Raw genomic sequence first — 13,857 nt, 5'->3', positions numbered from 1 at the left:
GAGAAGGGAGGGGAGGGGAGAGAAGGGAGGGGAGGGGAGAGAAGGGAGGGGAGGGGAGAGAAGGGAGGGGAGGGGAGAGAAGGGAGGGGAGGGGAGGGGACGGAAGAAAACTACTTCTTTGCCACGCTGAAGAAATGTGTTCCAGAAAGGCACAAAGCCAGATCATTGACATCTGGACTCCAAGGTCAAAATGTAAGCAGAGCCTACTTCCTCCTTTATTTCCTATCTATCAAAGAGAAGCTCGGCCTGAGGGGTTCCACTTTAAATATGGAAAGTACTTATGTAGGAATTACACTGGCAAACGCAAGGCGTGATGAATCTTCATGCAACTCAGGCCCTTTACATGGATGACAAATATTCGTTCAAGTGTCGCCCCGTGGATAGTACAGTACATCTTGTAACAGACTGTCCTGTTCGAGAAGCCCTTACCCAGGCAAACGTGACACGTCAGGACGGTCTTCAAGAAGTCGGTGAGGTCTCTCCTAGGGGGCAGGACAAGCGCGTGTCCCACTGCGGTGTTATTGATCTGGTTCAAACAAAAGGAAATGCTTGGTAGGAGTGTCCGTGATAAGCAACCACTTGAAAATGGAGCAGCGGAGTCGAGTCGTGTCCGTAAAATAAGCTTCCCAACAGATCACCCCCTCTTCTCGGGGGTGGTGCTGGTGGGGTTTGGGAGGAGGTGCTGAGCTTAATAGGAAAACACAGGCTTTCTTCTGTGGAGCTGAGCTGAAGTTCAGATCCCTCTCCTGCACTTTCCGCTGGGCTCGAAGGAAAATTATTTAACCTCTCCGAGGCCCAATTTCCTGAGCCGAAAATGGGGGTAATGTTAAATTCCCCATGGCCAATTACATGACGCGTGGGAAATGGCTGCTACAGCTCTAGGAAATAGTGGGCACTTGAATGGCACAGTTATTCTCGGCCACAGTAACAGCCACCAACACACGTTAGCTCCAAACTCTCCCAGAAGGGGATTTAACCACAAGGCAGGTAGTGAAATCGCTTCTAGAAGGTTCAAGAAGCCCTGCTCATCACGGTGCCTTGGGACCCCATCACTAAGTATTCATTGCGTATAAAAGTAAAGTTAACTAATGAATGAATAATTGACTTTTCGAACTTGCCGGGACACTGCTGTTAAGAAACACAAGTGGTTCTGGCTCACTCAGGCCACACGAGAGAAAATGTACATAAATGAGCCCCTTATGAGGGCAGACAGCTGAAAGCCCAAGCTGGATTCCCGGGCCCAGCGTTGTGTGCTCAAACTGGCCTGTGGTTTGGCAGAATAAACCCTGAGGGACGGTACCAATGACCAGACCGTCTTTCGCTGACGTGGGCAGGGGTAAAACCATAGAATACCCAGTCTTGGAGGGAAGACGGTAGGGACCATCCCTCCCCCACTTTGCCTTTCACAGGCGAGAAACCTAAAACACAGAGAGGTTAAGTGACATGACCATATTACTTCGGTGACTTAAAGCTAGAAAGTGGGCAGGCTGGAACAAGGGCTCTTTCCCATCATGCCCACTGCCCACTCGGCCTGAGCAATGCAGCCATCGTTGGCACTGAGTAAATATTAAGTGATGAATTAGCCAATTATGACATATATCATTGTCACAATTAAACCAGCTATTTAAGCAAACGACAAGGGAGCACTGTGCGGCTTCACTGCGAAGGCTGACCATCCTGGCTGAAGAAAGGTTGGAACAGGGGTGCATGGACGTCTGGGGGACCTCCCTAGGGCACTGGCGGCCTCAGGGTCAGCCCTGGGAGAGTCTCCTCCAGCAGGTGAGGAAGGACCCAGTGGGAATAAATCACAGGCATGTGGATGTCGCTCTAGAGCCAGAGCCACTCGGCTGTCCCGGAAATATCGCTCAAGTAGCTGCCAATCACAACAGCCTCATCCAGGAGCTTTTGGAAACTATGGTGCATGAATCCATCAAGCAGGCACCAGGTGCCCGAGAACATTCTCAGAGCCCAAGAAGAGCCAAAGGAGATGTCAACCGTGCCCACAGGGTACAGACCTGCAACGCGCTGATAAGCTGCCGGTCCTCCTGGCTCGTGAGGAACAAGGGGGTGATCCCCGCATCCGAAAGCTTTAGCACAGCCTCCCTGAGCTGTGGGGACGCCCTCGTGGGCTTATTGCTGAAGAAAACAGCCACTTTCCTCATCAGGAATCCGTTCCTCACACGCTTAAACGTGTTTCTGGCCACGAAGGACATGGCCGTTTCCAGACTCTGTTGCTTGGACGTCAGAGCCACCTGAAGGTTCTTGATCTTGTCCAAGAGGACCGACTTCTTCTTGGAGTCGGCAAACCGGATCTCCGTGGTCACCTCGTTGTTGTAGGTGACCACGGCCACGCGTGCCCCCCGCGGGCAGTTGCTCTCAGCAATGGTCAGGTCGCCCACGATGCTCAGGAGCACATCCCTCATCCGGCTAAACGTGTCTTGGGTCACCCCCTCTGAGGTGTCTAAGGCAAAGGCCAGTTCCGTCGGGAAGACGGGGCATTCCAGGGGCCCTGTGGGAAGTGGCAGGTTTTCAAAGACAAACTTTACTTACCGGGAAAGGGGTCTTCTTCCCGCAGGAGAAAGTCAGACGGCTGAAGTCAACTTACCGTAGCAGCAAGCTAGAAAAGAAACAGAGAGAGGAGTGAAACACAGGTACTGCATGAGCATTTCAAACATGAGAGCAGACGTGCGTCACAGACAGCAAAGATCATGTACTTACGACATTTATCTTTGATGCTTTGGACAAGGGCACATTGCTTTAAAAAGAAAGGAAAGAAGCGTGAGGGGGGCAGACAAGAGGCTTACGGCTCAACGACTGGGGATACACACATGCAACTTACATCCATGGAGTCACCTCTGTTGCCCTTGGGACCCTGTGGAACGAGAAGGAGAGGGTGAGAAGTACCACAGGTGCGAGGGACCAGCAACGTGACAGAAACACGGCTGAGGGAGCAAAGGTGGGTCTGGGCTGCCCTTGACCATTTTCAGGCTCTCCCTGTAAATCTGACTTTACTGCTCAAGGAACAAAAGAGAGGGGAAACCTTGAGGACAGAAGTGTTTCCCCTGCAAAATGAAAAGCTCCACACCCTAAAAACCTGGAAGGTTGTGACAAATCAAAGGGATCACACATTTGGGCTCGAGTCTAAACATGACTTCTCCTCAGAGTAGAGCTTTCTTTCCACCTGCGATCTTAGTATCTCCTGTTCACAGAAGGGACAGCGACGCGTCACTTAGCTAAGCCTCAGCTCCAGATCTAAAGCACACTGGCTGGATACCACCCCAGAGGAGGTCCAAGGACAGACCCATGGCTGCTCTCAGGGTCTTATCACAATACACAGCCGCCCTGACAGCCAAGCAGTTGTCTCCTGGGCCAGTCAGGTGCGTTTCCACAAGACTACAGACTGCCTTAACTTTCTCCATTAAATGCTTCACTTTCTTAAAGGCAGAAATCACCTGACTTAGCCTTTATCCAAGTCTGACCAGTCTAATCCCTCCACCTTTCCTTGTACGAGTGATTGTCCATCATTCTTTGAACCTCATGAAATTTAACGTAGGAAGACAATATAGGGAGAAATTCAAGTAAGGAAACGAAGATATTCATAATGAAGAAATGCAAGGGAAAAGCTGCAGTAGGTCGCCCTCTTGGCCCCAGGTGGCCCAGCACTCGTGGGTTTTAAACCATAAATCAGAAGCTGTCTTGGGGATTTTATAGACCACAGGAAATAGTTCACAAACCGACGTCTGACATAAATTATACTATTTCTACAAGATGCAACCAAGAGGTATTAGAACTTGTCCTCTCTCTCTCTCTCTCTTTTTTTTTTTTTTTTTTTGTCCTGTACACAAACCTCAAACCTACCCCAGGAAATTATAAGGGCAAATTACAATATACCCTAGACCACAAGGTTCCACAAGAAACTTCTTTGGAACGTTTCTGGTTAGTCTCAAATTCAAAAGCTCTTTTCTCCATTGTGACATCAAAAGAAAAGTGGTTTATAAAAAAAAAAAAAAAATCAATGACAACAAAAATGCAGCACGTCTTTTCTGGGAGGCTGTAGGAAGTTTACAAAGGGACACATGTAAAGCTTCCAGCCCATGGCTGGACTGGAACTGGGTGGGTGGGTACTTACAGATGGTCCTGGGTAGCCAGGGTCCCCCTTCTGCCCAATTGCCCCTGGAGGTCCTGAATTTCCCTAGAAAAGGCAGAACAAACAGTGAGATGCTTGCCCAAGAACGATTAAGAACACTATCCATGGCGGGGCGCCTGGCGGGCTCAGTTAAACGCCTGACTTCGGCTCAGGTCACGATCTTACAGTTCGTCAGCTCAAGCCCCGCATCGGGCTCGGTGCTGACAGCTCAGAGCCCGGAGCCCGCTTCGGATACTGTCTCCCTCCTTCTCTGCCCCTCCCCCCCTTCTCTTTCTCTCTCTCTTTCAAAAATAAAATAAACGTCAAAAATTTTTTAAATAAAAATTAAAAAAAAAAAGACGATCCACGGATGTGCAAGAATGCAATAAACGGCAATCAGTGAGACCAGCGCTCGGTGCAGATAACCAATCCAACGTGGTAAAACCACCTGGAAAAGTAAACGATGCAGTTTGTCTCCACTGAGCAAATTAACAGGATCATATGACGATTTTAACTATATTTCAAGCTAAAAATAACCGTTTCCCACATCGAGACCGCGACATGCTAATTCAGGACTCGGTGCAATCTTAAGGGGATGAGTAAACATCCACTGAAGACAGTCATTTGGAGCCAAAAGCAGCTTCAGGAAGAGGACTGTTATGCCTTGGAGGCGGGGAGCGCGGGGTCTGGTGATCCTTGAGATGTGTTAGCAGAAGGGTTCCCGGGGCCTCCCCGTAAGGGCAGCACGGCTGAAGAAGGCAGTGTAGACAACCACAAGGGGTCCTGAGGACACTGGCCTGGGGCCTAGGACTCCTTTTCTTGTACCCCACATGCCACCAGCCAGGTTGCCGGGGAAGAAGGAGAATGTTCACCACACGTGTTCTCATCCCCCACCTGCAGCCAGGTGCGGGCAGACTCACCCTTCGGCCCCTGATGCCTTTGGGTCCTGGTCCTCCATCCGTCCCGGGCTCGCCAGGGGCACCCTGCAAAGAGAGCCAGGAAGAGGCACATTAAATTCTGAAACGGAGGGTCCAGCGGAGGGCCCCCGGGCATCTGGACCACACTCCCCAGGGCAGCCCAATGGCTAACTCTGGTTTACATTCCACTGGGTTACTAGTGCGTCCGTGTCATCCACAGATGCAGCCCTTAGTTTACCGCCCCCATGATGACGATGTCATACAGATCAGAGCATGTCAAGTTTACAAAGTGTGTGATTGCCATGTCATTTGATCCAACCCTCGCAAGGCCCAAGGCAAGTACGCTGTCCACTGTCACCTCCACTTAACGGGTGAGGGAGTATCTCAGAGAGGGCGGGGCCTTCGTAAGCGGCTGACCCCACACTAACACCACAATATTCCGATTTTCAGCCCATTAACATGCCAGACGCAGCCCCCCAAAATGGTGACGTTTCACCACCAGGGGAATATTTATTTACCTTTGGACCAGGGTATCCAGGGAATCCTCTTTCTCCCTGTAAGAGGCAAATAAATAACTCAGTTTTGGGTCCTAATTTACATGCATCTAAAAGAAATTATTCTTGAGCAGAAACGAATACATCCACGGAGTCACCAAGACAAAAAAAAAAAAAAAAACTCATGATATTCCAACAAAATTTTGAGAAATACTTCTCTAAAGACACAAGACTCCAGAAGCTCAGGAATCCTCAGCAGATACGCACTTTTCTGCCTTTGCGTCCTTCACCGCCAACCCCATCTCTGCCATCATCGCCCTGGGGGTGGAAAGGGAGCATTACTGCAGGCCGCCATGCTGGGCACCCCACAACCACTCTGTCTAGAGCCCAGAGCACAGGGTCGTTGGGTCCCTGAAGGGTTCCCAGATCAAGGAAGTGTTCCTGCTCCCACCCCATCTTCCATGTGTAAACAAGAAAGCCGTCTGCAAGTAAGTGGGCTTCATGGACTCCTTTGGGAAAATGGTGCTGCTGTGCCACCAATAAAAAGAACATCTGACAGCCACCGGGAAAGACAGCACTTGGGTGTGGAATCAAAGGCCCACGGAATCTCTGAGACTCTTAGAGCAGAAAGGACTCCCAAAAGTCACCTTGCCAAAGTGCATCCTTGACTCTTTGATTCTAGCAGGAACGCAGGACTCAGTCTCTCACGTCCTCCTGAGTCTCCTGCGCTCAGACCTTCTCTCCTCTCCCCCCGTGGCTTCCCTCCCTCCTTCCAGGTCATGCCACTAGACTGCCTTCTTTCCAAACACCTCCCTCCCTATGCTCTCCAATCTGTCCCATCACACCCTCGCGGGAGACTTTCAGAACTGCACTCCATTGACTATTTCAAAAGAATCAGAACAATATGTGTGAAATATATACACTGGTATCTCTAAAACATACGCAGAGCATGCTATTTAAAGTTTTAAGCAAACATCAACAGCTAAAGAGCCATTGCCCCCAAATTTACGGGCACACCATCAAGAGATTTCCTTCTGGTCTGAACAGATTTTAAAGCCTGATTTTTTCCCCCTCTGCTTCTGAAACTGAAAGTAACAGAAACGGATCCTTCAAAGTTCAGTTTTCTGTAGAGAGGTTACATACACACAAAAAAAAAATATTTTAAAGTTTGGGATTATAAATCAGATCAACCGGGTTCTCAAAACTTTCTTAAAACAGTCTATAGATTTATTTGCCCTGTACAGAAGTGTATATTAAAAATGTATCGTTTGTGAGCAGTCAGATTGTCTTTAGATAATATTTTAAAAAATGAGTTATCAAGGTAATAACTTCTATTCCTAGGATGTCTCATCCAAAGGAAACAGTTTCAATCTGGATTGAGACCTGATCAGATATGATTCCATTTTAACCAAAGGACATTTATTTCTCTGCAGAAAAACTCCATCTAGTCATGGTCACAAACCATTTGCAGGACGATAATGAAGGCGGTTCAAGCTTCAGTGAGTCCCCACATTCACTTACCAGGAAAAACACAAGAAAAAAATGTCTTTCCCCACTCTTCCCCAATGTAATGAAACTTACTTGGAAATTGATTTGCTATTTATAAGCAGTCAGTCTCACTGCATTCGGTCATATCCCCAAGGACACAAGGGGCAACTATCCAGTTACCTGTTTAGGACCAACCCAATTTGCAATGAGAAAGGCTAGCCCAGAGAAAGGCCCCATCTCCCCTGCCTCACAGCTTCCAGCAAAGGATTGGCCACAGCACATCCTGATCTTACCGTCTCCCCTCGGGGGCCCCGGCTTCCGACTCCTCCCTTTGGTCCCGGCTCTCCAGGCTCGCCCTACACACAAGAAGCAAGGCTGAGACAGCTGTGGGGCTGAGACCATTTAAAACATGATTCCAAGCAATTTCTGTTCTACGTGATGCCGGCGGTAAGGTAAAGTCAGTGGGTGTTGACTACAGCAGGGAAACCCCCCACCATCACCAAGAGACCGAGAGACAACCGTGGATTCACACGAACACATTTCCTTTACTGAGAAAAGGCTGCCCTTTGAGGCCCGTTCTGATAAATTGTGTTTTTTCTTAAGGCTTATGGAAAGTCGGTTCTCAGACAGTCTTCGTATGACAAGCTGCTGTTATCCAAAAGAGTCGGGGAGCTGGGCCTCCGGGATTAGCTAAATATGGCCAGCAGAGCTCTGTGCGTGCAGTGCCAGTGTTTAAAGAATGTGTGTTCAATGCAACACTGGGGCTGTGCTAAGTGCCTCCCATCCGCTCTGATGACTCCAAGGAGGCCAAACTCCCGTCACATACACAGGCACAAACAGATCAGGGAGTCCACCAGCTGCTGGCAGGCTCTGGCCACAAGAAAGCCAACCCGCTGAGTGTAGCCCGTGAGTTCCCTTCAGGTGGGACAGGACAGGGAATCCCACTGGCCAAGCCGGGCTGGCAGCTGGGGAGGCTGGATGCAGACTAAGCAGGTGAGCACACGGGCAGATGAGGGGAAGGCCACAGAGGGTATGGCTGGGCCCTGACCTCAGGAAATGAGCTCTACTTTGGTTAAGACAAACCTTTCTTCCCAGGGGACCGACTCTGCCACGTTCTCCAGGAGCACCCGCAGTCCCTCCGCTTCCCTGGAGCAGGGAGAGGAGCATGTCAATGAAATATTCACCCTCCAGCCAGAGGCCCTGCACTCGGCCCCCACCCCGCAGCACTCAGTGCCAAGTGCGGTGCCGGAGACCCAAATGCACATGGACATGGCTTGTGCAAATCTAACACGTCCGTGTGACTGCTCGGAACCAGCTTCCACAAACCAACCCGTGTTGCAGTTAATATCCCGAGTCCCTGACTAGAAGAGAAGAACCCAGATTTTGTGGGACTTTATTTCCTCTCCCTTTTCACACCTCCACAGTGACACCTGATTATACAGGTGCAGAATCCTGTACACATATCCCCTGAGGGAGTAAGTAAATAATGAAGAAACATAGCTCTTAAAACGGGGTGCAGCCTCCAGAGCCCAGAAATGACCCACACGAACATGCGAAAAACAGGTGGTAGGAGCTCTTTGTCATTGGTGACTGTTAGAAGAGTTTCACCTCACCCCCACTCCACCTTAGACTCTTGACTAATTAGAGCTTAAATAATGTTGAATAAAACCCACAAAAGCTTTGAAAATAGGTATTTATCAGACGGCGAACCAGGAAAGGAATGTCTAAGCCAACAAGGGATCTCACAAAGTTCCTACTTGGTTGCAACACCTTTTTGTCCATTTCTGTAGCAACAAGCCAGCTCTTTGCCACTTTTCGGTTATTACTGTTTTCTGTAACACATGACAGGGTGGCTCCCTGAACAGCATGTCAGACAGGACGGACACCAAGTGTGCAGTGCTGGGGACCCGGGCCCCACACAGCTAACTCATCTCTGCTCATGGTCACGGAGCCCTGAGATGCCTGTCCATGCCTGTGGTCGTTCAAGTTTAAGGAGCAGCTTCAGTGTTGAACCTGAGAGTGGAGAATGCCTTACACCGAATACCAAACCACAAGGCAAACTCCAGGGGCCACATATGAAACAATTTGGCATAAGCCGAGAATTGGGGCAGATTTAGAGTTTACAAAGGTCCAGCCTCAGGCTTTGGAAGTGCAGGATAGCCTCACCACTCAGCTGGCCAATGCTTGGAAGGAGCAGCACTGGGATTCAGAAGCCCCTGGAGCACCAAGAGAAAGGGTCTCTTACTTCCTCCGGCAAACTGGCCAGTCGCCGTGAGGACTGAGGTTGACCCGGGGTCTGTGCTGGCAGGGGGGAGGCGAAGGGAGAAGTCTGTCTACAGTAACACCATCCGCAGGACCTCAGCCTGTGCGGGCCGTGCTCCCGCTTAGCTAAAGACAGGGGTGGGATCAAGCGGACTTACCCGAGGCCCAGAAATGCCTTGTTCACCGATCAGGCCTGGGGGACCCGTGGGACCAGGTGGACCCTGAAGAAGTAAAAGGCCAATATAAGTGCTGCGTTGAGGTGGCGTTCCATGAGGAACGTCGGGGTGACACCTGCACTTTGCACAGAGCCCAGAGCCTCGCTCCCGCCGGCCAAAAAGACCGCTAGAGACCATGCTTCTATCTCAGCTGTTAACAGCAGCTCCAACCCGGGACACTAAGGGGGAGGTTAGCTTAAGAAAAATACAAGGAGCCCGGAGGGCTCAGTCAGTTAAGCGTCTGACTCTTGATTTTAGCTCAGGTCATGCTCTCAGGATTTGTGAGTTTGAGCCCCACATCAGGCCAGAGACAGAAAGGAAATCAGTGGTTTCCAGGAGCTGCAGGAGAGGATACAGGAATGACTGCCTAAGGGCTCGGGGGCTCCTCTGGGGATGATGAAAATGTTTTCAAACTATGTAGAGCTTATGGTTGTACCACACTGTGAATGTATTACGTGCCACTGAACTCTTCAGTAGTTAATTCTGGGTTCGATTATATAAAACTGGCTGTCACCTCATTTAAATTGAAAACCATCTGGGGACTCCTGGGGAGCTCGGTCGGTTGAGCATCTGACTCTTGATTTCAGCTCAGGCCACGATCTCACGCTTCATGAGTTCAAGCCCTGGGTCAGGCTCCGTGCTGACAGCGTGGAGTCTGTTTGGGATTCCGTCTCTCGCCCGCTCCCTCTACCCCTCCCCTGCCTGTGCTATCTCTGTCTCTCTCAAAACAAATAAACATTTAAAAATAAACACACGGAACAATTTAAAAACACATACTGGAGCACCTGGGCAAACATCACAAGGCGCACGGCCGCGCTGAGAGTACTGACCTGTCCACCTCGGGTGCCCTGCTCTCCCACGGAGCCCGGCTGGCCCGGGCCGCCCTTGTTGCCCTTGGAAACAAAAGAAGATGAAGGGGGGGGGGGCGGTCAGAGTGGTTGAGGCCAGTGTCAGCTGTGTATTCGACAGTCACGTCTGGACAAAGGGGGTAGGGGAGCAGCCCCACAGGGGAGTAGAGGCCACCAGGGCAGTGGCCCCAGGATGAGACATTCAGCACGTACAGCCAGTCCCATTCTGCACGCTTACGATGGTTCCCCACACCTGCCTCACCTCTGCTCAGGATGGTTGTGAAATCAGGATTTTTGAATCCAAACCTGCCTTGCACAGCTGGGCAGACGGACACAGTAAGACGCAGAGACCGGCCGACGAGCGGGTCAGCGGGCGCGTCAGGGACGAGGGACGCCCGGACGCCCCCTGCTCCATTCCTCCCCTCAGTCTCTGCCCCTGGTCCCCACAGCCACGCGGTTTCACAAGTCGTTTGGAAGAGGCTAAATGCATGGAGTCGGTACAGAAGGTGGTGGCTGGTGTTTAAGCCCCACGCCTTGAAGGCAGAGGGACAAAGCTTTTGGCTCCCAGGCTGATTGCATTCTTGCCCTTTGAGAGCACGTGGTGAGTCATGGTGTGATGGCAGAAGAAAGGCACCAAATTAGAGACTTACCTTAGCTCCCGCTGGTCCCCTTCGGCCAAAGCCGCCCTGTGGAGGAGTCACACAAACTGAGAGGGAGCCTGGGGACGGAGCCCGGGGCTTTCTGCAACATGAGTCGCCACGAGCCAGACAATGTGCCTGGCCGGCCCTGAGCAGACTCAAGAGAGACACCCTTCCTCCTGCCCTCCTGTCCGCCAAGTTTTGCTTCCACGCTGCCCTGTTAGCCACCCAAATGGGAGTTTTCAGAGTTACTTCCAACCTGCCAAGCAAAATAATGACTCCTTCTGGCTGCACGATCCCAGCCAATTTCAAAAAAGGATGTAAAAATGGTAATGTCAACCTGTCTGTTTTTCAACCGTTTTCCTAACTGCAGGCAGAAGTAATGAAATACGTCAATTATAATGGAAGGGAGTCCCAAACTGTCCAAACGCTCCTGGCCAAATATAACACACACTCAGCTAAGTAAAGCATCGGGAGTGCACATACGTGAACCTAAAAAGCCCAACCGTACTTAGTCTGGGCTCATGACTTGGCAGCATCTTTGTCGATGTTCCAGAAGTGACCCTTCGTTCAAATAAATGTGGGCCCATTGCATAAGCAATGCTTTCATTCTGATTCTGTGATGGCTTCCTCTCCATCGGAAAGGTTTGGGACGGGAACGCATGAAGGTCCTGGGTGTATCTTTGTGAGGTGAAGGGTTAGTGTTCTGGACACTGTAAGGCACCAGCTCTGTTATGGGGCTTGGCCCATCTGTGGCGTCAACCAAAGAAAGACATTCTCCACTCCCAACAGGCCAGCCCAGAGACCTTCTGGGGTGACTGTTTTAACATTATTCACGGCGGTGGAAACTTCTTTAACAGAAGGCCTTGGCCTCCTTCTACGGATGACACGTGGACAAGTGGAGAAGGAGACGGGCCAGGCGGCTCCTTCAGAGTAACAATCTGCCTGGCCTCCCCCAAAGGGCACAACTAGGAGTACGACCAGAGGCTAAGTGCTCAGTGACGCAGTGCTCAGGCCAGAGGCAGCCCGCAGAAGCCCCAGTGTGGCTGTGTGAGACGTGAGGTGGCCCGGTGGGAAGGACACGTTTCACCTTGGCCTGAGCCGGGCACAGCAAGGTCCTAAGGGAAGGAACCGGAGGCCCCCGGGCCAGGCCTCACCCTAGCGCAAGGGAAGAAGCGGGTCGACAAGAGCCCTTGACTCCATCAAGGGTGAACTGAGGTCTCCACCTTGCGCGCAGAAATAAAACAAACTGCAGGCAGGACTCTATTTTAAGTCACTTCGTGAAAACAAGTTTTGGTTCCGTCACACGCTGAGCGGGTGGCTCATTTTAACAGTGGGGTCTTTCCTCATTGGTCAGTTTGCAGTTCGCTCGCAGTAACACTCAGAACTTCTAAGATGGCATTTTCAAATTTTGTTTTCCTTCTGAATTCTAAAGGCACAATTTTAAAACCTACGCCCCTAGCATACCATGTAATCACGGGTGAGAGTCATCCCTTCCAAAAGCTCCCATCTCAGGGCACAGCCCCGAGGGTCCAGCCACTGATGGATCCCTCACTGCGTGGCTGGTGCTGGGGAAATGGCGGAGGTACCAGTTTTGGCCGCCCAGACCCAGCCTGCTGCCGCTCTACTCTCTCAGCTTGTGAGCAGAGCCATCCTGACTGCCCCTGATGCCTTACAAACTTCCAGACCACTCCTCCCCCGTGCAGGGACCCTCTTCCCCCTCTGGAGCCACGCTCTGTGTTCCCCAGGGCCCTGGGAGCTGCCAAGGGTTTCCCAAGGGTCGGGTACATAGCTTTGGTCTTAGCAGCTCTTCAAGGGGACTCAGAGATTAGGGACGCAATGAGCTCTCCTGCAACAGACATTCGCGAAATGTCTCGCAAAGGCAACCGCCTGATGCAATTCACTAGAAAACACAATCTGGTGTCGTCGCTTGAATTACAGCCGCACCAACAAACAATGACTAAACCCACAAGCATACAACCCATCAGCCTTCTTGCCCCTCACTCCCTCACTCCCTCCGGAGTTTGTGCTTCTGTTTGGATTTTTTTAAATATTTAGCGGGACAGAGCCTAGCCACATGTTTGAAATCCCCCTCAAAGCCCCCAAGTAAAAAGTTGCTGAGTAACGCCGCCCCAGATCGTGTTGGTGATTCAGGAGGCACTTGCTAGGACTCCCCACAAAGCCCCCTGAGCCCCAAGAGGCACTCACGTCCTTCCCGGTTTCTCCAGGGCTTCCAGATACCCCATCTCTCCCAGGGAGACCCTGACATGGAGAAAAAATCAGCGTAAGACTCTCATCCAACTCTGGCATATTGTGCCAGAGACCACGGGAAAGGGGGTTGCTTGTACACACGGCAGAGGCCGGGGGATGCTTGGTGGGACCCCTTAGACGGGGGTCATGCCGTCTGCACAAGCCTGAGAAGCGCTTTCCGTAAATACCTAAGGGGCATAAATTCTGCAGAAAAGGAGCCCCTCTGGGTAGCAGGTGGACACTGCCTTCCCAGGCACACAGTCCACACCCGACCTCATGTGCCCATAGCCGTGAAGACCACTTCTGTGGCCCCTGTGGCTGGGGGTGAGCCCTCGGCAAAGGGGGTCTGGGGATGCAGAGCACCGTACCATGGGGCCGATGTCTCCGGTTTCTCCTTTGGGCCCTCTCTGCTGACTGTCCCGTCCTGAGTCACCCTGCAGACAACACAGGTCAGGGACATGAGCCACGTGTGCAAGAAAAAGGCACTTCAAATTCACCTTAGGTAAACAGAAGAGTTTGCCACCCTTCTCAGTCTATGGCTCTACAAAACCTATAGGCCAACCCCCTCCCGAGCCAGCCTCCCTCCTCCTGGGCCAGCCTCCCTCCTCCTGGGCCAGCC

General features: G+C 51.3%; 1 protein-coding gene across 7 annotated transcripts in view; it reads right to left on the bottom strand.

The window, feature by feature from the left end:
- The window catches only part of COL6A3 (collagen type VI alpha 3 chain), an 81,023-nt gene that overhangs the window by 17,515 nt on the left and 49,651 nt on the right, over positions 1-13,857 (bottom strand). For all 7 annotated transcript variants that reach the window (XM_040450565.1, XM_040450566.1, XM_040450567.1 and 4 more), the window contains 16 exons: positions 13,607-13,672; positions 13,197-13,250; positions 11,001-11,036; positions 10,333-10,395; positions 9,446-9,508; positions 8,109-8,171; positions 7,319-7,381; positions 5,805-5,855; positions 5,562-5,597; positions 5,047-5,109; positions 4,130-4,192; positions 2,840-2,872; positions 2,719-2,755; positions 2,606-2,617; positions 2,016-2,509; positions 430-526 (listed from right to left, as the gene is read on the bottom strand). In XM_040450565.1, coding sequence (XP_040306499.1) covers positions 430-526; positions 2,016-2,509; positions 2,606-2,617; positions 2,719-2,755; positions 2,840-2,872; positions 4,130-4,192; positions 5,047-5,109; positions 5,562-5,597; positions 5,805-5,855; positions 7,319-7,381; positions 8,109-8,171; positions 9,446-9,508; positions 10,333-10,395; positions 11,001-11,036; positions 13,197-13,250; positions 13,607-13,672 — 1,294 coding nt within the window. The remainder of the gene's footprint in view (positions 1-429; positions 527-2,015; positions 2,510-2,605; positions 2,618-2,718; positions 2,756-2,839; positions 2,873-4,129; positions 4,193-5,046; positions 5,110-5,561; positions 5,598-5,804; positions 5,856-7,318; positions 7,382-8,108; positions 8,172-9,445; positions 9,509-10,332; positions 10,396-11,000; positions 11,037-13,196; positions 13,251-13,606; positions 13,673-13,857) is intronic.

This window comes from Herpailurus yagouaroundi, unplaced genomic scaffold (genome assembly GCF_014898765.1).
Source record: "Herpailurus yagouaroundi ecotype Mexico unplaced genomic scaffold, PumYag 202, whole genome shotgun sequence".
NCBI lineage: Eukaryota > Metazoa > Chordata > Mammalia > Carnivora > Felidae > Herpailurus > Herpailurus yagouaroundi.
Note: the sequence above shows the minus strand (reverse complement) of the source record. Positions and strands in the feature narration are given on the sequence as shown.